This window comes from Podarcis tiliguerta, assembly GCF_965153285.1.
Source record: "Podarcis tiliguerta genome assembly, chromosome: 8".
NCBI lineage: Eukaryota > Metazoa > Chordata > Lepidosauria > Squamata > Lacertidae > Podarcis > Podarcis tiliguerta.
Window position 1 is genome coordinate 485,077 of NC_139541.1, and position 25,564 is coordinate 510,640.

At 44.5% G+C, this 25,564-nt stretch overlaps 1 protein-coding gene across 3 annotated transcripts in view; it reads right to left on the bottom strand.

The window, feature by feature from the left end:
• Positions 1-25,564, bottom strand: part of ZMAT4 (zinc finger matrin-type 4) — a 246,193-nt gene that overhangs the window by 176,870 nt on the left and 43,759 nt on the right. For all 3 annotated transcript variants that reach the window (XM_083456650.1, XM_083456651.1, XM_083456649.1), the window contains exon 2: positions 16,581-16,682. In XM_083456650.1, the coding sequence (XP_083312776.1) occupies positions 16,581-16,682 (102 nt within the window). The remainder of the gene's footprint in view (positions 1-16,580; positions 16,683-25,564) is intronic.

Consider the following 25,564-nt stretch of genomic DNA (forward strand, 5'->3'; position numbering starts at 1 on the left):
AATCATAGAATCATAGAGTTGGAAGAGACCACAAGGGCCATCGAGTCCAACCCCCTGCCAAGCAGGAAACACCATCAGAGCACTCCTGACATATGGTTGTCAAGCCTCTGCTTAAAGACCTCCAAAGAAGGAGACTCCACCACACTCCTTGGCAGCAAATTCCACTGTCGAACAGCTCTTACTGTCAGGAAGTTCTTCCTAATGTTTAGGTGGAATCTTCTTTCTTGTAGTTTGGATCCATTGCTCCGTGTCCACTTCTCTGGAGCAGCAGAAAACAACCTTTCTCCCTCCTCCATGTGACATCCCTTCATATATTTGAACATGGCTATCATATCACCCCTTAACCTCCTCTTCTCCAGGCTAAACATGCCCAGCTCCCTTAGCCGTTCCTCATAAGGCATCGTTTCCAGGCCTTTGACCATTTTGGTTGCCCTCCTCTGGACACGTTCCAGTTTGTCAGTGTCCTTCTTGAACTGTGGTGCCCAGAACTGGACACAGTACTCCAGGTGAGGTCTGACCAGAGCAGAATACAGTGGCACTATAACTTCCCTTGATCTAGATGCTATACTCCTATTGATGCAGCCCAGAATTGCATTGGCTTTTTTAGCTGCCGCGTCACACTGTTGGCTCATGTCAAGTTTGTGGTCAACCAAGACTCCTAGATCCTTTTCACATGTACTGCTCTCAAGCCAGGTGTCACCCATCTTGTATTTGTGCCTCTCATTTTTTTTGCCCAAGTGCAATACTTTACATTTCTCCCTGTTAAAATTCATCTTGTTTGTTTTGGCCCAGTTCTCTAATCTGTCAAGGTCGTTTTGAAGTGTGATCCTTATCTGCACTTACCTTTGCTCTGCTCTTTCCAGGCACAGCCTGCAATTTCCCCATGAAAATATGCTCTTTAAAGCTCAATTGGAGTAAATGTAAACCCATGGAAACCTGAATTGATGTTTGCGCCGATTCAGCTTTAAAGAGTGGGTTCTTGCAGAGAAAGTTTGGGGCAAAACAAATAAATAACTAAATGCTCAGACATGGTGCATTCAAGGGCAGACCTCTGCCTGGAAAAAGGAGGGCAAAAGCTAAGTGTGGAGCAACCCTCAGCTTCCACCGACCACCATGAACTACCCTGGTCAGGACTGGCAGCAGCAGCGGCAGAGACGTTCTCTTCTTATGATAATATTTTGTTCTCATGTTAATTATGCTGTTTTAAATGTGCATTTTATATCTGACTTCATTTAGTAATGTTGTCTTTTGAAACATTCAGGAGATTTGTTTGGTTAAATTCATTATGCTAAATGTGCTTTCTGTAGCTGACCTCCTTCATAAAACTGTATCTTGAAATCTTTAAGATAATGTTTTAATTTCCTGTTAGCCATATTGTTTTGAATGTATACTTTATATTTGACATTCTTCAACAATCTTCTACTCTGGATTGTTTTATTCAATGTTTTAGTGTGCTGTTAAACCACTTTTTATTTTTTCTTACAAATATAAAACAGTATGGAAATGAAACATCATCATCATCATCATCATCATCATCATCATCATAGACAAAGGGCCACATGGAGCTTGATGTCCACAGCTTACCTACCTGTTTTTCAATGCTTCTGCTCTCAGGCATTTTTCTACATAATGACGGTGAATTTCAAATTCTCTTAGGCCCTGTCCTTGTTTGAAGATAATGCTTTTGCCTGTCTTCCTCCCTCCTGAAATCTTCTTTATTTTTGGTTCTTCGGTTACAACAGTAGCCTTCAGACATACTTGCAGAGAGACCACATCCCAAATAAAGGAGAGAATGGTTGATACGAGATACTAGTGGGCTTGAGGTGGCACAAAGTTCTCAGCCCATGGTGCCTTCAGTTTTTTTAAAAAATGGGTACTTGGGGGTGCTCAAGAGATGACCTTGCTGTGCCAAAGTTCCCAGATAAAGGACATTTGCACCCTAGCCCCAAATCCTCCTGGTGGAAGTGCCACATCAAACCCTCAAAGTGTCCCTATTTTCCAGGGATGTCCCTAATTTAGAGAAGCTTCTCCTGGTTTCTGATTTGATCTCGGAATGTCCCAGTTTTCCTTAGGATGTCCCTATTTTCATTGGAGAAATGTTGGAGGGAATGTCACATGATTCCCCAAGAGCCAATCCAGGCAAAGATATGGCAGCTGCCATTAGTACTGGCACCAGGATTTTCTCAGTGTAGTCAATACTGAGCAGTAGACCACTGGTCTGACTCAGCATAAGCTTCCTATGTTGAGCCAGTGTGAAACAGTGTTTGGAGTGCAGGATGGGGGCCTGGGTGATCTGATTCAAATCTCCATCCAGCCCTAGGGAGATTTGGGGCCAGTCACTGCCTCTCAGCCTAACTTCCCTCACAGTGTTGTTGTGGATAAAATGGAGAAGGGAAGAATCGTGTGCACCCTCCTTGGAGGGAAAGTGGAATATAAATGCTTAAATAAATAAAGGTTCCTGCCTGCGTACCAAGCACATGTCATTCCAAATCCCCAGGCAACCTCGTCCTTTCTTTAAAGCCTTCTAGGTTAGAGATATTTCCTACAGCTTTTCATGTGGATGAGAGATGAAATCCAATTGTCATTATTCCCAGAGACAAGCAGGAAGAGGAGGAGGAGGACGGCTGTCACAAAGAGATGTCCCACAAGGGCAGCGTGTTGTTGCATGTCAGGTCAGAAGCAAAGATTTGCAGGAAACATTCTGATTCTTTTGTCAGCTCCTCATTGCATTTGCCTTTGGAAAATAAATATGACTATAATATCTGCAGGATTGTTGACAAATTATGACCAGAATCCATTCTGGCCCTACTAAAAGGCAATGTAGGCAGTTGCCCTAGATGGTAGTCTCTAGGCACCAATCAGACCATCAGAGAGGGAGACAGATAGATCTGACCCATGGGGCACAATCCACCATGCAGTCTCCTGGTGCAAGCCCCCTAGAAATAGCTGGCAGCATTGTTTCAATGAAGTCTACATGGGAGAAATTCCTGGCCCCCTGCTCATCTGAAGCAGGTTTGTCAGTGTATTTGGCTAGACACTCTTACAAGCCTTCTCATGACTCTGTGTGTTATTGTGAAGAGGTTTGTAAGCACGTTCAGCCACACATGAGTACAGACTTTCCTGCAGGGATGGAGTCCTCATGCCCAGTGAGCATTGGGAACATAAGGAAGAGCCTACTGGATCTGGCCAATGGCCCAGCTAGACCAGCATCCTGCTCTCCCAGTGGTCAACCGGATGCCTGTAGGATTGTCGCAAGCAGGATTCAAGCACAAGAGCCCTCTCCCCTCTTGTGGTTTCCAGCAACTCGGATTCAGAGGCATTGCTGCCACTGACCAAGCCATCTGACCAAGCCCTCACCTCCTCCAAGAATTTGTCCAATCCTCTTTTAAAGTCATTCAAGGCGGTGGCCATCCCTGCCTCCTGTGGGAGCAACTGCCATGCTTTATGACCTGGGTGGTGGTGGTGGTGGTGGGGAATTATGCTGCCTCTTCCAAATTTAAGCCCTGATATATATTTTTAAACGCATGAAAAGGACTCTCATCAGTTCGTACATTTGTTCTGACAGAAGGCCAAGCAAGACATTTGGGGGCAGAAAAGAGCTTGTGACAAATAGATTTGTGTGACAAATGCAAGGTGGAGCAGAAAACACCTTCCTATGTTTCCCTTCTGGCAAATAATGCCCCACAAATGCACACTAAGATGGACAGGTCCATCCCAAAAGCTCACAACCATGGTTTCTAACTTGCCTATATTGCTAGGCATGTCATTGTTCAAGACACTGTGGGATGTGAAACACATAGCAGTCAAGTACAACATTCCTAGAATGGACATGCTAGAGGATGCTTTGTACAAGCCAGGAGAAAACTTCCTGTTTACTCCTGAGCTGGGACCGAACTCTCTCTGCACGTGACTAGATGTGGGTGTGGCCTAATCTGGGCAAGAAGTAGCACACATTCTTCTTTTGCTCTCTTCTTCTCCATTTTGCTTTTCCATGTGTTAGCAGAGGTGACTGCTGACTTGGAACTAACTCCCTTATGGGATAGTTTTACATGTGTATATAGTTTGTAACCTAAGTCTGCCTTCAGGGATCTAACTGTGAACTGAATTATTGTCAGTAAACTACTTTTATATTTGTTATGTATTGAAGTTCTCACCCTGGCCACCAGGAGTATCGTGTATATAGTTTTCACTCAGGTACACGTCAGTTGTGGGACGCGGGTGGCACTGTGGGTTAAAGCCTCAGCGCCTAGGGCTTGCCGATCAAGAGGTCGTCGGTTCGAATCCCCGCGGCGGGGTGCGCTCCCGTTGTTCGGTCCCAGCGCCTGCCAACCTAGCAGTTCGAAAGCACTCTCGGGTGCAAGTAGATAAATAGGGACCGCTTACTAGCGGGAAGGTAAACGGCGTTTCCGTGTGCAGCTCTGGCTCGCCAGAGCAGTGATGTCACGCTGGCCACGTGACCCGGAAGTGTTTTCGGACAGCGCTGGCCCTCGGCCTCTTTGAGTGAGATGGGCGCACAACCCTAGAGTCTGTCAAGACTGGCCCATACGGGCAGGGGTACCTTTACCTTTACCTTTACACGTCAGTTACTTTAGGCGGGAAACCCTGGGTTGTTGTTGCTACAATGTTGACAGCCGGCTGCCTATAAAAGCAGGCCGGCTGAGCTGTTTGCTGTTCAGTTCTGTTCCAGCTTACAAATAAAGAGCTGCTTTGGAGAAATCACTGCGCTGTCTGCTATGTCTACCCACTATTTAACACTGGCGATGAGGATGGGATCGATGGACATCAGAGCACAGCCAGATTTGGATATTCACTGAGCAGAATAACTGAGCGGAATCACTGAACAGAACCGATTCAGAGCTGACCGTTCTGGCTAGAGCACTGTGTTCCAACCATCGCCCTCCAGGTCAGCATCGGAATCATGGCTTCACTCGTGCCTCTACCGCCGTTTGCCCCAGACTCTGAATCATGGGACTCTTACCTCGCTCAGTTCGACTGCTACCTCCAAGCAAACGTGCGGACAGCAGTGTCAGAATCGCGTAAGCGAGGCCTCTTCCTCAGCCTTTGTGACCCCGAATTGTTCGAGACAGCCCGAGCACTGGTTGCACCTTTAGCAGTCCAGGAAGCGCCCTGGGACACGATTCATGAGAACCTCAGCAACCACTACACGCCAAAGCCATCCAAGATTGCTGCCTGCCATGCGTTCTACCACCAGAACCAGGCAGAGAGGGAGTCAATTAACAACTACACCACCGCTCTCCGGAAGGCCACGCTGCATTGCAAGTGCCGAGACTTAGACGATGCCCTGATGCATCAAATCGTCTGGGACATCAGTCTGCAACGGCGTCTCCTCACCAAGCCAGACTTAACATTGCAGAAGGCCATTGAGGAGGCCGTGGCCTCAGAAGCTGCTGAACTCTTCGCCCAGGAAATCCGCAAGGCCAGTAGACCGCGTCTTGCTAGGAAGCCTGTCCCAGTGCATCACGAAGAGGCCATCACGAAGAGGCCAACAGTGACAAGGCGGATGATGTGAAGATGATGATGTGCACCAGCAAAGCGGGAGCACGGGAAGTTCAAACAGAAGTCCACGGGCCAATCAGAATGTGCCGGCTGTGGAGGCAATCATTCCCGAGCCAAGTGTCGGTTCAGAGATGCCATCTGTCGGTGATGTTCCAGGAGGGGTCACATCGCTAAGGTCTGTTGATCAGCTCCGTCCAACACCTCCCTCTCGCCATCTCACAAGTCCAAGTCTTCCCCCAAGTCAGCCAAGGGAAGCTGCTTCACCCTCACCTCGCCACTGCCTGTCCGGAACCGTGATTGGCCAAACCGACTCGCCTACGCGTCGCAAGCTACACGTCACCGTGCTCATCGAAGGAGCTCCGTGTGACATGGAGATTGATAACGGGTCTGCCTTGTCCGTCGTATCCTGGAACACCATCAAAAGACTCATGCCCAAGCTGTCCAAGAGGCAACTCGGCCCACACCGCATACATTTGAGAGACTATCAGGGAAATGGCATCCCCGTGGTAGGCGTTGGCCGGTTCCGGCTCACTTTCAAGAATTTTTCAGGCCTGCTCTGACTGGTGGTGGTCGAAGGCCTGCGGCCTAGCCTCCTAGGGCTAGACTGGTTTGAGGCCCTCAGCCTGGAAGTCACCGGCATCAACTGCATCTCTGACACAGAGGTTGATGGCCTAATCAAAGGCAGGAAACCCTGGGTTGTTGTTGCTACAATGTTGACAGCCGGCTGCCTTTTAAAAGCAGGCTGGCTAAGCTATTTGCTGTTCAGTTCTGTTCCAGCTTACAAATAAAGAGCTGCTTTGGAGAAATCACTGCATCGTCTGCTATGTCTACCCACTATTTAACAATATTGACTTTAATAACTTTGTCATGTATATTCTTTTTAAGAGGGACAAGAAGGGATCTTACCAGGAATCTTATTTAGAGAGGCTCAAACGAGCCCGGAACAAACAAACCGCTGTGTGTTTAAAGGGGAATGTTGAAACTGCTAAGATATAGAACTTGCTAATGCAAGTTAGGAAGAATATCATTAAACAATATATCCTCTCTTGCCTCCCTGAACATTCCCCACAGACACAACATGCTCCTGAGAAATGGCTTGAGGAGGAAGAGAAAAGGAAGTGTTCTCTGTTAAGCCTCTGGTTCTCGGAGAGCAATTTCATTGGCAATAATGAAAGCACATTTCAAAGCTTTACCAGTGCAGATAGAGAAATGGGGGGGGGGGGGGAGAGAGATGAACCTCATTGCCAACAGCTCCATTTTTTGAATACTGTAAGTGTGCAGCTCCTTTTGATACTGTAAGAGTGCCACCTATTCCTCACTTCATATGAGAAACGACTTTATAGGTCATTTTTTAAAAAATCAGTACATTTGAATTTTCGACACTGGTGGACAAAGTCAGAGAGAGAGTAAGGCAGCCCTTGCCAATTGGAGTGGGAATGGATGAAAGAGGGACCAGGTGGATGGATTTGTTACAGAAGGAGGTGCTGGTAACTGTGGAGAAAGCAGAATGTTCTTTTAACTCTCAAACATGTTCTGCTTGGGCATCCATGCTTCCCTGACATGTGCCAATTATTTCCAACAGCCACCTGTTAAGCAGTCTGTGAGTTTAGCTGCCTATCTTGGGAAGGAGACTAGTAACGCACATGTATTTTGATTTTTTGACAAAGGTTGGCCTGACATTTTTCTACCGTCCTTCTCCCCTACACACCAGAGGCCATGGGAACACCCTTCCATGGAATCAGGTGGAGGAAGGGCTTCAGGGTGCCATTCAGAGTGACAAGGTGCATCTAGGATACCAGGAAGCTCACCCATGCAGAGTTATTGCCGATTTGCAAGATTCAGGGTTTTGGGCGGTGGGGTTGCTTTTGGTATTTTGTCTTTCTGGGGAAAGTGTCATGACATCTCTATGTAATTTGCAGCCCATTTCTTTGCACTGAAATGAAAGGGGCGGGATAACAACAATGTAATTTACATAATTAAGTACGTATATTACATCAGCTATGGAAATTTGACACAGTGGACAGGGAGGCGAGTAAAGTCTTTGGCAGATTGTGAACTGCAGTGGAGCAGAAATGGTGTAGCACATTACCAACAGGCTGGAGCAGAAAACACCTTCCTCTTCTAAAAAAAGTTCTTTGTTCTTTAGAAACAACACATTTTTAAAAACTTTGTTGTTTTATGTTTTTTACAAATCTCTTTGCCCCAGGGGTGTGGATTGGATACAACCACTGTCCTCCGTTGCTGAGGAGCTCAGGTGTGCTGTCACTGAGTTTCACTTTATAGGCAACTGCTGAAAGCATGAGAATTTTGCAAGCTGGAGAAAGGGAACACTTTATAGATGGCCTCCATAATAGGCATTACTAACTTTCTACCTGGGGGAAGCAAGGGGGAATGTAAATGCCTTTCTCTGGACCTGATCCCCCCCCCCACAAACTACCAATAAAAAGCCACTTATTAGTCCTGGTGGGAACAAAAGTGCCTTTCCAACAAAATTCTCCCTCCTGGTAAACTTGGCAACAGATGCTTTTATTTCTTCAGGTGAGGATCCATCACCTCCGTTATGCACAGAGAACCCTTTTGCACTCACTACTGGTGCTTCAGAAGCAAGCTTCTGTAGCTGTGGGGAAACCACAGAAAAGGCCACCCCCTAAATGCACATGGAGGAGGACATCCGTACACACAGCATGGTATCTATGGGAGAAGGAGAAGGTCTTCTATTAGGCACTGTGGTCCCAAGCTGTGAAGAGATGGGATAACTCAGCTGGCGGTACATGAGACACTTAATCTCAGAGTTGTGTGCTCTAAAAAGAGCTAGCTTTCTAAAAATTCCTGCATTGCAGGGGGTTGGACTTGATGACCCTCGTGGTCCCTTCCAACTCTATGATTCTATGAAATGGATCTGGAACTGAATCAGAAGCTAGCAGCAGATGGGTGTCCACTTCTTCATCCACAAGATGCCAGACGGAGATCAGGATGCATCACCCTCACCCCCCAATAAAATATTTGAGAGGGCCGCCCCCCAGGTGGATGGGCATTGCCATTTCAATGGTGTGTGTGTGCTGTATCATGTGACCTGCCCCCCCCCCCACTATTTTCAAGTTGGCATCCCTGAGATGCAGGATAACTCTTTCTGCTGTTTCTCTAGCATCATCTGTGTAAAGAAAGGGTGGGTGGGTGAAAAACAGAGCCAGCAGGAATAGGGAGTGGATTCCACCACCCCCATTTCCACACACCTCCCCCAAGAAAATCCACATTGCTCAGGCAGAGCAGCAAAAATGGTAGCAGTCATTAGGCTCATTCTTGATAATGAAAACAAATCAGTGCTTTTTTACAATGATTTGGCAGCAGAGAGCATTTGAGCAGAAAAACTGGTTGTGAGATTATAGCATTCTTCACTAAACTGTCCCCATGATGCAGGTCTGTTTCAGGTGGGGAGGTGAGGGTATCTTTCTTTCTCTCTCTCTTTAGCTGTCTTCCAAAACAGGAATATAGGGGACGCGGGTGGCGCTGTGGGTAAAAGCCTCAGCGCCTAGGGCTTGCCGATTGAAAGGTCAGCGGTTCGAATCCCCGTGGCGGGGTGCGCTCCCGTTGTTTGGTCCCAGTGCCTGCCAACCTAGCAGTTCGAAAGCACTCCCGGGTGCAAGTAGATAAATAGGGACCGCTTACTAGCGGGAAGGTAAACGGCGTTTCCGTGTGCGGCTCTGGCTCGCCAGAGCAGCAATGTCACGCTGGCCACGTGACCCGGAAGTGTCTTCGGACAGCGCTGGCCCCCGGCCTCTTGAGTGAGATGGGCGCACAACCCTAGAGTCTGTCAAGACTGGCCCGTACGGGCAGGGGTACCTTTACCTTTACCTTAAAACAGGAATAGCAGGTGTTGCTCTTAGAATTTGATACTTCCTTTGCAGTCAGAGCAGGGCTGGATGAACCATAAAGCAAAATAAGCAGGTTCTTAGGGTATCAAGGGAAGGGGGCACCACAGAAATTTTCCACTGCTGGATTTTTAACATTAATGGTCACAAATTGCTCAGCTGAGCATTCATTTTCTCAGCTGAAGGATATAAAAAATCCCAGCAGAACAACTGTGCAACAAGGCAGGCCTGATGCCTTACCTCTGCTAAGTATAGAACCAGATGCATTACGTAAGATTAATTTTGAGGATAAGATCAAACACTTTGAAATTAGAAAAGTACAGAAATTTTTCAAGTATAAATAAAGGGGAAGTATACAAAAATAAACATTTTTCCCACTGTACTGTAGGTTTTGTTTCATTTCGGAAAATAAAATTTTATTTAATGGTTTCTTATTTAAAATTAGATATATATGGGGGCACCAAAATCTTTTAAGTGCTTTAGGGCCTCTAAAGATCTTATTCCAGCCCTGAGTTAGAGAACAGCATATCCTGCAATAAAATTGTTATAAAATGAAATCGCTCCTTTTTGTCTGTTTGTTGGTGGCATTAATTTACATTAATTAGCATCAGTTATGACAAAGACAAGCTGTTAGGTCAGTTTTCCCCATGCATTCCTTTGTTTTACCAGTTTGGGTGATTAGCAGTAAGGAAGGCCAGACACCCCTGTTATTGCCTCTGCTGTGATTACAAAAGTAAGCCCCCCCCCCCGCCCATTTGTATTTTACCCTTCCCCTTCCCTGCGTGGGCAATTCAGAGTAGAGAGAACAGGAGGTGCAAGCTGGCTTTGTCACAAGCTGCTGGTGTCTCAACATTAGCGTGAGCAGGCACTGCAGGGAGCAGAAGCCAGCACTCAGGCAGCTGGTGCGAGTTCCACAACCACAGCAATCCTGCTTCTTCCTCCGCTGTCATCCAGCTTGCCTCTCTGCCAACCCAATAAAAAGCTGCTGCTTGCCCCCATTCCACTTTGCCACAGGTGGATATGATTTGCATTGCAGCTGCCCAGAACCATCAACCAGAGATGGGCAAATCTGTCAATTTTGGTTTTTGTCAGTTTTCAGTTCTCAGCATTTCCACATGAGATTTATTTTTAAAGTCAGTTGAAAATGATCAGCGTTTTGGCACAAAATTCTCCTAATAGTTAATATTTATTTATATCCCCTCCCCAACCAGGATCCCATTTTATATACCCATTTCTTTCTTTTTTAAAAAACAATATTTATTCGATTTTCCACAAATACAAAAAAGAAAAAAGAACCAAACACAATAAACTAAAATGAGGAAGAGGAAAAAGTAGAAATTTAAAAATACATAAAAATACATAAAAATAAATACATAAAAATACATAAAAACCTAAAATCACCCCCTCCACCACACCAACACAAAAAAGAACAAAAAAAAAACATTTAAAAAGAAAACATTTCCATTTTTCTAATTTCTTCTTTCAATAACTTATTTCCTTGGCCTCCTCCCACCTCCCTTTTTGTATTCCAGTTATTAATCAAATCAGCAAATTCTTTCAACCTTCACTGCTTACTCGCTTGTTTGTCTTAGTCCATTTAAACCTTATTCTCCCATCGGCATCTAAAAAATTGTCCAAACTCCAATCTGCTAAACGGAGAAAAAGAAAAAAGAGAAGAAGAAAAAACCTTAAATCTTATGCCCTTAAATCCTAATATCATATACCCTTAAATCCTAATATCTCAAATCTTTATCTTATTTCCACTAAAGCCAAATAGAATCATTCCACCATCTCCCAAAAGTTCTTAATCATACAATGTTATGCTGAATGGAACGGACAGCTCATGGAAGAACCCCGACCAAACCTAAGAGGAGGCGTGTAGTGGTGATAGGGGATTCCCTACTGAGGGGAACAGAAGCAGTGATCTGTGGGCCTGACAAGATGTCTCGGGAAGTGTGCTCTCTCCCCGGGGCTAAGATCCAAGATGTAACTGAACGACTGCAAGGAATCATAAAACCCACTAACAAATACCCCTTCCTCTTGGTTCATGTGGGAACCAATGACACTGCAAGCAATAGCCTCCAGAAGATCAAAAGGGACTACGAGGCTCTGGGCAGGAAATTGAAGCAATTAAATGAACAAATTGTTATCTCATCTGTCCTCCCAGTTGAACGACGTGGCCCAGGGAGAGAGGGAAAAATAGTAGAAGTGAACAGCTGGCTTCGCAAATGGTGTAAACAGGAACGGTTTGGATTCTTAGATCACGGACTGCAGTTTCTTGAAGATGGACTTCTGGCAAGCGATGGGCTGCACCTCACAACGGTTGGGAGGAATGTTTTTGCCAAAAAACTCAGAAACCTCATCAGGAGGGCTTTAAACTGACTAATGTGGGGGAGGGAGACAGTGCTCCTGAAGGTAGGTGTCTATCAATTGATGAAGATGATCATCCAAATGTCATAGACCAAATGGAGCAAACAGCAAGCAGACCTAGTGGTGGGAGGAAAAAATCCTTAAATAGGAGACACGGGGGAATGATTAATGGACTTCAATGTCTGTACACTAATGCACAAAGCATGGGAAATAAACAAGATGAGCTTGAGCTCTTGGTACAGCAAACTAAATATGACATAATAGGCATCACTGAAACCTGGTGTGATACGTCCCACGATTGGAATGTAATAATGGAGGGATACAATCTATTTCAGAGAAACAGACCAGACAAGAAAGGAGGAGGAGTGGTGTTATATGCCAGGGATGTGTATACCTGTGAAGAGATCCAAGATTTAGAACCTCAAAGCCAAAGTGAGAGCATTTGGGTCAAAATTAAGGGAGAGAAGAATAACAGAGACCTCATTGTGGGAGTTTACTATAGATCCCCAAGCCAAACGGAGGACATAGATGATGCCTTCCTGGAACAGATGGCCAAGCAAGCAAAAGGAAGGGAGATAGTAGTAATGGGGGACTTCAATTACCCGGATATTTGTTGGATGTCAAACTCAGCCAAGAGCATAAGGTCAAACAGATTCCTCACTGGCCTTGCAGACAACTTCATTGTGCAGAAAGTGGGAGAAGCAACAAGAGGAACAACCATTTTAGATCTGGTCCTAACCAATGTTGATGACCTGGTTAGTGGGGTAGAAGTGGAAGGATCATTAGGCGCGAGTGATCATGCTCTTCTGAAGTTTACTATACAGCGGAAAGGAGCAGCCAAGCATACTAGGACTCAATTTCTTGACTTTAAGAAAGCCGACTTCTTAAAACTTAGGGAAGTGCTGGGTGAGATCCCATGGACAGTAATACTAAAAGGAAAGGGAGTTCATGGTGGCTGGGAGTTTGTTAAGAGGGAGATAGTAAAAGCACAACTTCAGGCAATACCAATGAGACGGAAACATGGAAGGTGCCTAAAGAAGCTAGGCTGGCTATCTAAAGAACTTTTAACTGAGTTAAGATTTAAAAAGGATGTGTACAAAAAATGGAAAAGGGGGGAAACCACCAAAGAGGAATTCAAACAAATAGCCAGCACATGTAGACACAAAGCCAGAATAGCTAAAGCACAGTATGAACTCAGGCTCGCTAGAGAGGTTAAAAGCAACAAAAAAGGCTTTTATGGGTATGTTCGTAGCAAAAGGAAGAACAAAGAAACAGTGGGGTCACTCAGAGGAGAAGATGGTGAAATGCAAACAGGGGACACAGAAAGGGCTGAACTCCTCAATGCCTTCTTTGCCTCAGTCTTCTCCGATAAGGAAAACAATGCCCGACCTGAAGAATTTGGAGCAAAAGATCCAGCAGAGAAAACACAGCCCAGAATAACTAAGGAGGTAGTACAAGAATACTTGGCTAGTTTAGATGTATTCAAATCTCCAGGGCCAGATGAACTGCATCCAAGAGTATTAAAAGAACTGGCAGATGTGATCTCAGAACCACTGGCAGTCATCTTTGAGAATTCCTGGAGAACAGGCGAAGTCCCGGCAGACTGGAGGAGGGCGTACTCCACAGTCTCTTTGGGGTTGCGGAAATCCATTTTTCCAAACTTTCCTGCAGTGCCGCCCTCCAACATATAGGCCATCCATCTTGCCTTACTCAGTCCAAGTGGGGCACTGCCTTTCCCAGTCAGTCCTTCAACCTCCATAACCTCAAACTTCAAATTGTATCCAAATTGAGGCCCTAGTACTGGGGCTTCCATGTGAAATTCCTCTTGCAGAGACAGAACAGATTTTCTCCACAACTTGTCCTTGCAAAATTGGTTCCACTTCCCAAACCGCACCTGTTGAATTACTCACTGTCTGTGCCAAAATAGTCACATTTTGTTTCAGACCAGAGATGCCCTGTTCAAGAGTTCCCACTTTCTTTATGACTTGTTCCAACAGAGCTGTTATTCTATCAGCCATGTTCCCAGGCTCTTCTTGTTTTTCCAGTGTTATCTACTGCTCTTCAAGGCCGCTAGTTTGCAGCCTCCATGGAATTTTCCATTTCAACAATGTATCAGTCACAGTTTCTAAAACTCCCTCTGTCGGCCACAGTTTCTTTTTGTTATTTTCAATCCAAATTTCAGTTACAAAATTACAAATCAGCTCCTTTTCCTTCCAAATGCCACGAAATCAGTACCTAAAATATATATCTCTGATCGTCCTTCCATAAAAGTATTTTCCATTCCTCCGTTGTTATTATTTTTAAGTTGTAAAACTTTTTGACAGCCCGATCCCAGGCTTGAGACAGTAGTGAATTAGGTCGTCTTTTTACTGTCCTGCAGGTCTCCATCGTCCACCAAAAAATCTCCCCTCTTCCCCTGCTTTCGAGGGGGGGTTCAGAAGACTTAAATGATGAAAATTTATACTTTACAAAGTACTTTTCAAAAGCGCCAGCTTACAGCGGCTTTGCTTTGATCTTTCTACAAAACAGAAGGTGGGCTTCCTGTTTAAACCTTCACGTTCAACTGCCAAATTCAGATATTTTTGTAATCCAATTCCGTTTACTTACGATTTTTATTTAAGTCCAAATGTCCACAGGAAAAGTCGGCGCATTCTGGTAACAGCTGTGCGGCTTCACTCCCTGAAAACAGTGATTGATTCGATGTGCCGCGCCACTCACCCCACGTCGCTCCGGAGACCCGAAACCGGGTCTCCCCGCGAGTAGGGGAGGCGCAAAAGGCACGTGCCGAATCCCAAGCCCACGGTCTTCCTCCGACCGTGGTTTTTTGCGGGTCTCCGCATCGCCGTGGCGGTCAGACCCTTCTTTTCAGAGAGCGGTTTCCTCCAAGACAGAGGAAATCCGCCATTGCCCAGACACGCCGACCCGGAAGCCCCCTTATATACCCATTTCTTAATACAATTTTGCATAAAACACACCTTTTCCCATAGTGATTTCCCCCTAATATAATGTATTTTTGGCTGCTATTTGCACCAATATGTAGATGCTTATCCACAGTTTACCCTAGTATATGCATTTTTACACACATTACTTGGTTGGATAATTGCATTGAGAAATTCATAGAAGTGCACATTTCAAAGGATGGTTTTGTTCTGGTTTACACATTATTTCAGAAAGTGTGAATTCGGTTCACCTTTGATTGCAAACTGAATCAAATTAGTCACCCCTACAGTCAAACGCCCTTTTGTTTCCATTAGTGTCACTCATCAATGACCAGTCTCTCCTCTGGGTCACATGACACCATCAATACAGCATTCTAAGGGCTCCTTCCAAACACTTTCTCTTGGTCATATTGTTCTGAAGTTGCCAGGCAGACCAGGACAGGTTTGTGGAAACAGGAGGAGCAAAACATATAGAAACCCACTGCTCACACTTCGCAGGGACCCCTCGCTCAAGCCATGACCTGCTGATCATCAGGACAGACATGCTCTCAGTTGTATTATTACAATGAAGTCTGACGTGTGTTGCTACATGTTTTATAGCCAGTTGATAACACCCTTTAACATGTCTTTTAGCAGACAGTCACACAAAAACCCTGAATGTATGTGTAGCCTGTGAATTTTTAACATTTATAATAGAAAGCTGAAAACATATGACACACCATTGAGGATGAATGAGATATTCAGTTCAGTTGACATCTTAATGCAAAATTACATACTCTTCACTTTCCAGAACAATATGAAATGAAATGTAGCTATTCTTAAAAATTCATACATCTCCAAATTTTGCAATGGAATTTTCCAAACAAATAAACTTTCCAATTGCTTTAAATGCTCACCATCCCTAAACATACATCCCTGTAAAATCCAGCATATACAGGGATGGAGCCTAATTTGCAGCACAATCCCAGGCTACCCAATTTAAGTTCTATTGAGCTTAATGGGGCTCACTTTCAGATGAATGGGCATTGGCTGCGAGGAGGAATGCAGTTCAACTATCCACATCCAAATGCCAGCAGGATAGAAATGAGGTTGGAGGAAAATTCAGGAGGAATATCCAACTTTCCATGCTGAGTAAGGATGTGCCAGGAGACTGGGGTGGCTTTGGATCCTTTGGCACCCAGCCATTTCTCACCCCTCCCCTGGCATCCCACGGGCACACACACCCCTTTGGGCTCTCTTGTCACTGCTCAGATGCCAATTGGCCCAGGAGGTGAGAATTCACCATTGCATCTCATTCTCTGATGTTGCAGCCTCACACACAGCAGATATAAAATAATCTCTAATGTCAGAGCAGGATATCTGAGATTTCCCATGTTCCTGGGAGCCAGGGTCATAGAACTGCACCCAAATTTAGGTGACCTTAGTTCCCATTGAAAACAATGGGGCTTGGGTCATGATGAATAATTTGTCCCATTGATTTCGGTGGGACCTAAGACCAATTTACAGAGGCTGCTTACACATCACACATTTAGAGCACAATGCTTCCCACACAAAAAAATCCTGGGAACTATAATTTACCCCTCAAAGAGCTACAATTCCCAGCACCCCTAACAAGTCACAGTTCCCAAGACTGTTTGGTGGAAGTCATGTGCTTTAAATGTATGCTGTGTGCACAGCCTTACTCTGGATCCTACCCATTCTGCTTATTTTCTTTTTGTGGATCCAACAATAAGATTCTCACCCTGCTGCCCATTGAGAATGCCTATTCACAACAGCAATTGTACAAAGTTTGCACTGAGCAGTGGAAAATCAGAGATATTTGAGAGCACCCCTTACAGACCTCTTTGTAGCCCAGAGGTACTGGAGCCCTCCAGATGTTTCTTACCTCGTAATGAGCCACACGCTGTGATTCTGATATTAGCTGAGCGCTGCACACTTTGCAGTAGCTTTCTGTGAATAATTCCTGGTCAATATCTGATGACTTCATCTGCTTATAGGGAAAAAAGAAAGGAAAACAATAAAAAATATGTGAATCGTTGTCGCTGTCTTACTTGCAGCAGTTATAAAATAGCATTTCACAAAGACCCATGAAAAGAGCTATGCAAATAACTTTTCTGAGGAAAAGTTGGAGATAAAATCAAAATTGTTGTTACAATTGAATTAGACTATTGGAAGAAAGTCTGTGCAATTATGTAGAATGTAGAATTGTAGCTGACACTCGAACTCAGGACACAAGGGAGAAACATGCTAAGAGGAAGGCACACTTGGCAAACCCTCACTGTGATCAACTCCCACCAGGAAACCTATGTCCCCACTGCGGAAGGATGTGTGGGTCCATAATTGGCCTCCACAGTCACCTAAGGACTCATTGTTAAAATCTGTGTTTTTGGAAGACAATCTTACTCGGCTATGAGGGATCGCCAAAGAAGAAGTCAGTCCGATCCATCTGAGAAGAACTTGCTTCTCGTAAGTGCTGAAGTACAGAATAGAGTGAAAATGAGCTTTAAATGTGAAAGTTACATTTTATGCTACTTCTGATTTCAGGATTGAGAATGTCATAGAACATGCTTTAAATCAACAGACTTTAAATCCCTCTTGCAAGTTAATGGATATGGATTTTTTGAATATGAGTGAAAGTCATTATACCAGTGGCTGCAAAAACAGAAGACAGGATCAAGATTGGAATTGCTGTATTTGGATTATAGATAAGACTATGTGCAGGACCTAGGAATAATTATTTCCGGACGATCAGAACACAGGAAGTCACTAAATTTGTTTAATTTGGAATGTATAATTGGCTTTATAAATTGTATTATGATTTGGTATGATTTGGCATTGTAATGTTGTTGTTTAGTCGTTTAGTCGTGTCCGATTGGGGTCTTCGTGACCCCATTGTAATAATGTGGCCCATATTCATGACAAATTAATAATATATATATATATATTTAAAAGAGAATGTTATAGAACCATAGCATTGTGGACTTGGAAGGGACCCTGAGGATCATCTAGTCCAACCCCCTGCAATGCAAGAATCTCAACAAGAATCTCCCATCCAGTTTGAAACCATACTGGCCTCTAGCAGTTTTATTGCTATATGTCAGTGATGGCAAGCCTTTCAGAGACCAAGTGCCCAAACTGCAACCCAAAACCCACTTATTTAACGCAAAGTGTCAACACGATAATTTAACCTGTAAATCTCATTTTTTCTGTGTGTTTCATTAAAAAAAATGCTTTATTAATCATTTTTCATGTATATACAATACGTAGTTATCTTCATTTCAGTCAGTCCAATAAGGATATCTATGCTCACAAAGAAAATTACATATAATTTCAACTATGTGTTTTCTACCCAAACATAAGACCTCCCATTCGCTCCATGTTTTGCTTTGTAATAAACATATTACTTTAATTTGTTATTATTATTTGTAAAAATTCTCTTTTCTATTTTGATGTGATTTTCCTTTATGTATATCATTTACAGAAATCATTCAAAGGTAACTACTGCGCTTACATTACAACTATTTTTCAAGTAGTTCTTGAAGTTATCCAATTCTAGAATGAACTCCTGTCTAGGTTTGTCTCTGATTCTTTCAGAAAGAGAGGCTAATTCTGCATATTCTGTAAGTTTGAGTAACCATTCATCTCTAGTAGGAAGTTTGTCATTTTTCCAATATGACGCAATAAGCACCCTCATGGCCGCAGTTGTGTACAGAAAAATTTTTCTTAAGCCCTTGTGGATATCTGTACCTGTAATACTCAAAAGAAATGTTTCTGGTTTTTAAGGAAAATTTACCTTTAGCATTATTTTTAGTTCTATGTCATTCCAGAACTCTTTGACTTTTCGGCAGGTCCACCATATGTGAAACATGGTGCCTCCTGTTTCCCCACATCTCCAACAAACATCTGGTGTGCTTTTATACATCTTAGAGAGTTTATGTGGCGTCAGGTAAAGGTAAAGGGACCCCTGACCGTTAGGTCCAGTCGTGGCCGACTCTGGGGTTGCGGCGCTCATCTCGCTTTACTGGCCAAGGAAGCCGGAGTACAGCTTCCGGGTCATGTGGCCAGCAAAACTAAGCCCCTTCTGGCGAACCGGAGCAGTGCACGGAAACACTGTTTACCTTCCCACCGGAGCGATACCTATTTATCTACTTGCACTTTGACGTGCTTTCAAACTTCTAGGTGGGCAGGGTCAGGTACCACCGGTATAACATTTTTTGCATATTTTCCTTTATGGAGTAACAGGCAGTAAACCTCTCATTTACCTTCCACAAATTCTCCCATTGGGACATCTGTATAGTGTGGCCTAGATCTTGGGCCCATTTAATCATAGCCAACTTAACCTCCTCTGGGAAGTCAAGGAGGAGTCGGTAAGCCTTAGAAAGTGTTTTAATTTTGGAATTAACGACATCTGTTTCAAATCTTGTATTTTCTACCTTAAACCTTTTTTTGTCAACCTTAAATCTTTCAAGCAATTGATAGTACAGTAGTACCTCAAGTTACAAAGCCCCAGGTTACAAATACTTCAGGTTACAAATGCCACTAATCTGGAAGAGTTGAGAACTTTGCCCCAGGATGAGAACGGAAATGGGCAAAAAAAAAATGAGAGGCACAAATACAAGATGGGTGACACCTGGCTTGAGAGCAGTACATGTGAAAAGGATCTAGGAGTCTTGGCTGACCACAAACTTGACATGAGTCAACAGTGTGACGCAGCAGCTAAAAAAGCCAATGAAATTCTGGGCTGCATCAATAGGAGTATAGCATCTAGATCAAGGGAAGTTATAGTGCCACTGTATTCTGCTCTGGTCAGACCTCACCTGGAGTACTGTGTCCAGTTCTGGGCACCACAGTTCAAGAAGGACACTGACAAACTGGAACGTGTCCAGAGGAGGGCAACCAAAATGGTCAAAGGCCTGGAAACGATGCCTTATGAGGAACGGCTAAGGGAGCTGGGCATGTTTAGCCTGGAGAAGAGGAGGTTAAGGGGTGATATGATAGCCATGATCAAATATATAAAAGGATGTCACATAGAGGAGGGAGAAAGGTTGTTTTCTGCTGCTCCAGAGAAGCGGACACGGAACAATGGATCCAAACTACAAGAAAGAAGATTCCACCTAAACATTAGGAAGAACTTCCTGACAGTAAGAGCTGTTCGACAGTGGAATTTGCTGCCAAAGAGTGTGGTGGAGTCTCCTTCTTTGGAGGTCTTTAAGCAGAGGCTTGAAAACCATATGTCAGGAGTGCTCTGATGGTGTTTCCTGCTTGGCAGGGGGTTGGACTCGATGGCCCTTGTGGTCTCTTCCAACTCTATGATTCTATGATTCTATGGTGTGCTGCGGCACAGTGGCAGCTAGAGGCCCCATTAGCAAAAGCGCACCTCTAGTTAAGAACAGTTTCAGGATAAGAACGGACCTCTAGAACGAATTAAGTTCGCAACTAGAGGTACCACTAGAGCAGGGGTGTCAAACTCAAATTCATCGGGGGCCGCATCAGCAGTTTGGTCACCCTCAAAGGGCTGGTTCGAGTTCGAGTGTCTTCAAAGCCCATGACACCTTTAACAGCTGGATTAAGTAATGCAGAGCTTCTGGCTCATGGAACACTAGACCTTGATTTCATCTGAATACATATATGAATATAAAAATTGTTTCCTATTTGGCTTGGTGTTTAAGTTACACAAGATGTGCAGGTTTTAATTTTTCTCATTCCCCAAATTTTAATCGAGCGTTTGTTTGGATTTTCCCCCCTTTGCTACCTACCCTAACCCTTTGAGGAGGGCGGGAACTGATGGCCGGACCCTGTAATAACATTGAGGAAAAAATTGCATGATGTGTAAATACCCTAAAAAATAAACCAATTCCTTATCAGCCTTTTTTCCATATATAAATTTTTGCAACGCGCACCCTGCGGAAGCCGCACCTGACGTTATTTACAAAACATGCACTTGCGTATCGAATTTGCTTTTGAATCACGAATCCCCAGAGGCGGAGGATGCTGTTCATTGGGCAGCGCGGAAACGCGCCTAAAGAAATAAAGAAAAGCAAAGCAAAAGCACGCTGCCCCGAGTATTCACAGGGCGCGCTCCCGAAACACAAGCGCGCTCTCGGTCTCCCTCTCTGCAAGGCGTGCGAAGCCAGCTCTGCCCTTCTCCGCATTCCACCTCGCGCAGGCGCGCTGCGCTCCCGCCGGGACTTATTTCACCCCGGCGAGCCCGAAAAGAAGTTGAGAGCAGCAGCAGCGGCCTCCCATATCCAACCCCGCCCTCGCCGTGTCAAATAAGTCTCAGCTAGGTAGCTGGAGGAGGGGGAGGCCGGCGCCTGCGCAGAAGGGACCCGAGGCGCCCTGCGCGCGCGCCGCAGCCCAAGCTTCCCTCACAGATATATATAGACCAGACTACACGGGCCACATGATGAGGTCTGGCGGGCCGGATTCGGCCCGCGGGCCTTGTGTTTGACACCCGTGCACTAGAGGTATTGAAACCAGTCACTCATTTGATTCCTTAGTTCTTCAAATGTTTTTAATTTTAATTGGTTTCCTTCCTCCTTAAGTAATGTTCGGTAGGTGGGCCAATTCCTACTTGAATTTTTCCTCTTTATGGCTAATGCCTCAGTTGGTGAGATCCACCATGGTGTCTTCTGTTCTAGAAGGTCTCTATATTTATCCCAGGCTTTAAATAAGGATTTTCTAATGATGTGATTGGTAAAATCCTTGTGTATTTTAGCTTTTTCATAAATCAGATATGCATGCCAATCATATCTGATATTGAATCCTTCAAGATCTAATGTCTGGGTTCCCCATTACAGTGGTACCTCGGGTTTAATTAAGTACTTAATTAATTCCGGAGGTCCGTTCTTAACCTGAAACTGTTCTTAACCTGAAGCACCACTTTAGCTAATGGGACCTCCCACTGCTGCTGCGCCGCCGGAGCATGATTTCTGTTCTCATCCTGAAGCAAAGTTATTAACCTGAAGCACTATTTCTGGGTTAGCGGAGTCTGTAACCTGAAGCGTATGTAACCTGAAGCATATGTAACCCGAGGTACCACTGTATACAGCATTCCCTTAACCAGGTGAGACAGACTGCCTCATAGTACAGTCTTATATCTGGCTGGGTGAAAAGCCTCCTCTGTCCTTAGTGTCAATGAGTATTTGATGTCTTATTCTAGGCCTCTTCCCCTGCCAGATAAATTTTGAGGTATATCGTTGCCATTCCCTGAAGCGGTCTGTCCCACCCAGTATCAGGATTGATTGGAAAAGGAATTATAATTTGGGGAGCACATTCATTTTTATTATAGAGAGCCTTCTTAAAACGGATAATTTCAATTTGCTACAGGTATCCAAGTTTCTTCTGATTTCAGCCCAAGCTGGGACATAATTATCCTGGTATAAGTTGATATTCTTTCAGGATATCCAAATGCGCAAATATTTAGCTTTTTGGCAGATCTTTAATTCTTTATTTGTTATATTTTTGACTAATATTTTAGTTTTTGTCTTATTCAATTTAAAGCCTGCCACCTTGTCAAAATTTTCCATCACCTCAATTGATCTATGAAGACTTTCTTTAGGGTTTTCTGTCATCACCAGCAGGTCTTCAGCGAATGCCTTCACTTTATACACCCTTTCTCCTAGTGTTATTCGTTTAATCATATTATCTTCTCATATCATCTTATTTAATACAGTGATACCTCGTTTTGAGTCCGCCCTGTTTAGCATCCATTTCATGGAACGTCTGTGGCAAACCTGGAAGTACTGGAATGGGTTACTTCCAGGTTTGCCACTCGCACACTCGCAGAAGCACAAAATCACACTTCAAGCATGCGCAGAAGCACAAAACCACTCCACACTCAGAGCGGCACTTTGTCGAGAGTCCCTTTCGTCAGCTTAGGGTCCCTTTCGTTGAGCATCTGGGGCTCCGGAACAGATCCTGGACTCAAAACAAGGTACCAATGTACTTCTAAGATCAAAATAAATATTAAAGGAGACAGCGGTCAGCCTTGGCGTGTTCCCTTGCTTATTGGTCATTCTTCTTCTTTTCTGTGTGTTTCATGCTTCTTCTTTATGACTGCTGTTGTAATAAATAATCCTTCTTAAAAGTTATTGCATTACATTCTTCATTAAATTATTTTCCCATTGATATATAATTTTACGGTATAACTCAGTGCTTTTTTTCTAAAATAAATGTTTAGAGGTACTCTTATTTTGACTCAAGAAAATCACCACGGGGGGTGGGGTGGAATAAATACAGTTCAAATCGGGGGAAATAAATACAGTGGTACCTCAGTTTTCAAACAGCTTAGTTCTCGAACTACTTGGAACCTGGACGCTTCAAACCTGGAAATGAGTGTTCCAGTTTTGGAACTTTTTTCGGAAGTCGAACATGCTCTCTTCTGAGTATAACTTCCATTTTGAATGCCACACTTCCATTTTCCTAGTGAGGAAAGGCACCTGCCACCCTCCAACGCTGGGTTCTGCCATTGCAGCCACAACATCAACCACCCCCTCCTCCAGCTCTGGCAGCTCCGGCACTGAGTGAGGGAACGCTGGGCCAGGGCAGAAAGCGAGCAGGCAAGGGATGTTGCCGCTGCCACCCCCCGCCTGCTCCTCCTTGCAGGCAAGTAGGAGTGGGATCAGGCTGCTCTGCTAGACAATGTTGCTGCTTACATGGGAACAGGGGCTGGATCAAGGCTGCTCAACTGGGGAGGTGCAGGATCCCTCACACTTTCCATTGAGGGGTTCATGGCTGCACTCCCCTCAAGGGAGAAGTTTAAAGCAGCCCCCACCTCCGCATCAGATCCCCTGCAACCCCGTGAAGGCAGCCAGGCTAAATAGTTGCTGGGGTTGGGGAAGGTGGAGGCAGCCCAGAAGCTGCATCTGAGAGCCCCTGCACCACCTGAAAGCAGCCAGGCGCTCCTTAGATGAGCTGCCCGATCCTGCTCCTACTTGCTTGCAAGCAGGAGTGGAGACGGGGATCTCTCAGCACAAAGTGCACTCCACTTCTGAGAGATCCCCGCCTGCCTCCACTCCTGCTTGCACTTGAGCCCTACTCTCCCCCTCACCCCCAGCACAGAAGCAGCTGCCCTGCTGGGGCGACACGTGCCATAGGTTCACCACCACTGCTATATGTCTTGCCACCCAAATTCCACCAAAGAAATCCTTTTTCATTGTACTTTTCAGAACAAAGGCATAAATTAGACATTACAAAAACCATTTCCAGAGAGGCTTCTTGCAGAAAAGACAACAAAAAGCTTTGTAGCACATTCAAGGCTACCCAATGTATTATGGCATAAGCTTTCCTATACTACAGTCCACTGCATCAGATGTATGCAGTGCTTTTTTCCTGGAGGGACGCAGGGGTACCTTAAACATTTTGTGAATCTTTGTACTTTTGTCCATTTACTGTATTTATTTTTCCCAATTTTAACTATAAAATTGTTATTTTTCTTTAGTCAAAATGAGAGTACCCCTAAACATTTTTTTTAGAAAAAAGCATTGTGTATATGGATACTGTTTATGTCTTTTGACATGGTGTTATTCTACTTTTGTGTGTGAATATATGTACAGTATATACACTCTTAGATAGTAAGTGGAAATAATTAAATAAACCAATAAGCAAACTAGCAGCATGCTGCCAGGCTCTACCACACCTCAACAGCCTTGACTTTCGCTTTCCATAGAAAACACGAGACAGAGATAACAGAAATGCTGCTAACTCCATGCTGGAGCTACAAACATTAATGCAAAGTTGTTTACTGCAGATGTAAATGAAAATTTGATACTGGCTCAGTCACAAAGCGATTTGCAGAGACAATTGTTTGGCACACTGTTCACAACAGGGCTGTGACTGAAGAGCCCAGGCGTCTTTTTAAGAAATGCTCAACCAGAAGTGACAATTCTGTAGTTTTGAATCCCTCGCCCAAACATGTTCTCTCCAGCTAGAGAAAAGTGCCGTGATGGTTCTGTATTTCAGGATTTTCTGTCAAAGGAAACAATGAACATGTACCACTCACTTGAGCTTACCAGAGCCTTCAAAATATTTGTGTCCTCCTGCAGTTTTCAGTAAAGATTCCCTCTCATTCATGGATGACCTGCTCCAAGGAAAGCTGGCATCGCTGTTCCTTCCTCCCTTGTTATCTGGGTGACTGGAGATCACCCACTGAGAGCAAGGGGGAGCCCAGGGGGAGTAGCAAATTGCTCCTTAAAGGGTGAGACTCCCTTCTAAGCAGATTCGAAGATGAGGTTAGAAGCTAGAAACAAAGGGGTGGGTGGAATGGGGGTGCTGGGCTCATTCAATCCTTCTAATGAGATACACAAGTGTTTAATGAATTCACAAGTGTTGTTGACTCAGAAATGAGTAGGCATCCTTTTATCAGCCTAAGAGGTGGGGGAACTTTTTCAGCCCAAGGGCCACATTCCCTTTACAAAGTACAGCTTCCAGAATTATTTGGGGAAAGACACAAGATTATAAGGTGCTATCATAATATTTTCAATGCAAGGTGTGAATGTGGCCTATATGATGAGGCTGCAAGGTCACATGGATCAGACTTGCCCCATCACTGATGCACAGAGTGGCCACAAACAGACCATCCATGCTTTTGCCACTGTGTGCCAGGATATGCCCTCACTTAAGCTAGGGTTGCATCTCGTTCATTTGGAAGAGATCCATGTGTGTACAAGACTCCCTTTACATGCTGTGTAGGCATTAGGGGATTATGGCAGCCCTGTGCAATGGGATTGGGGCTAGAACATATGCCCCTGCAGCCCCACTCATGCATTTTTCTATTCTTTTTTGGGGAGGGGTGACATCTGAACCTGCTATTAAGGCTACCTAAGGTTGAGTGTGAGTAAAGAAAAGGCATTCCCAGCTTGCATTCTA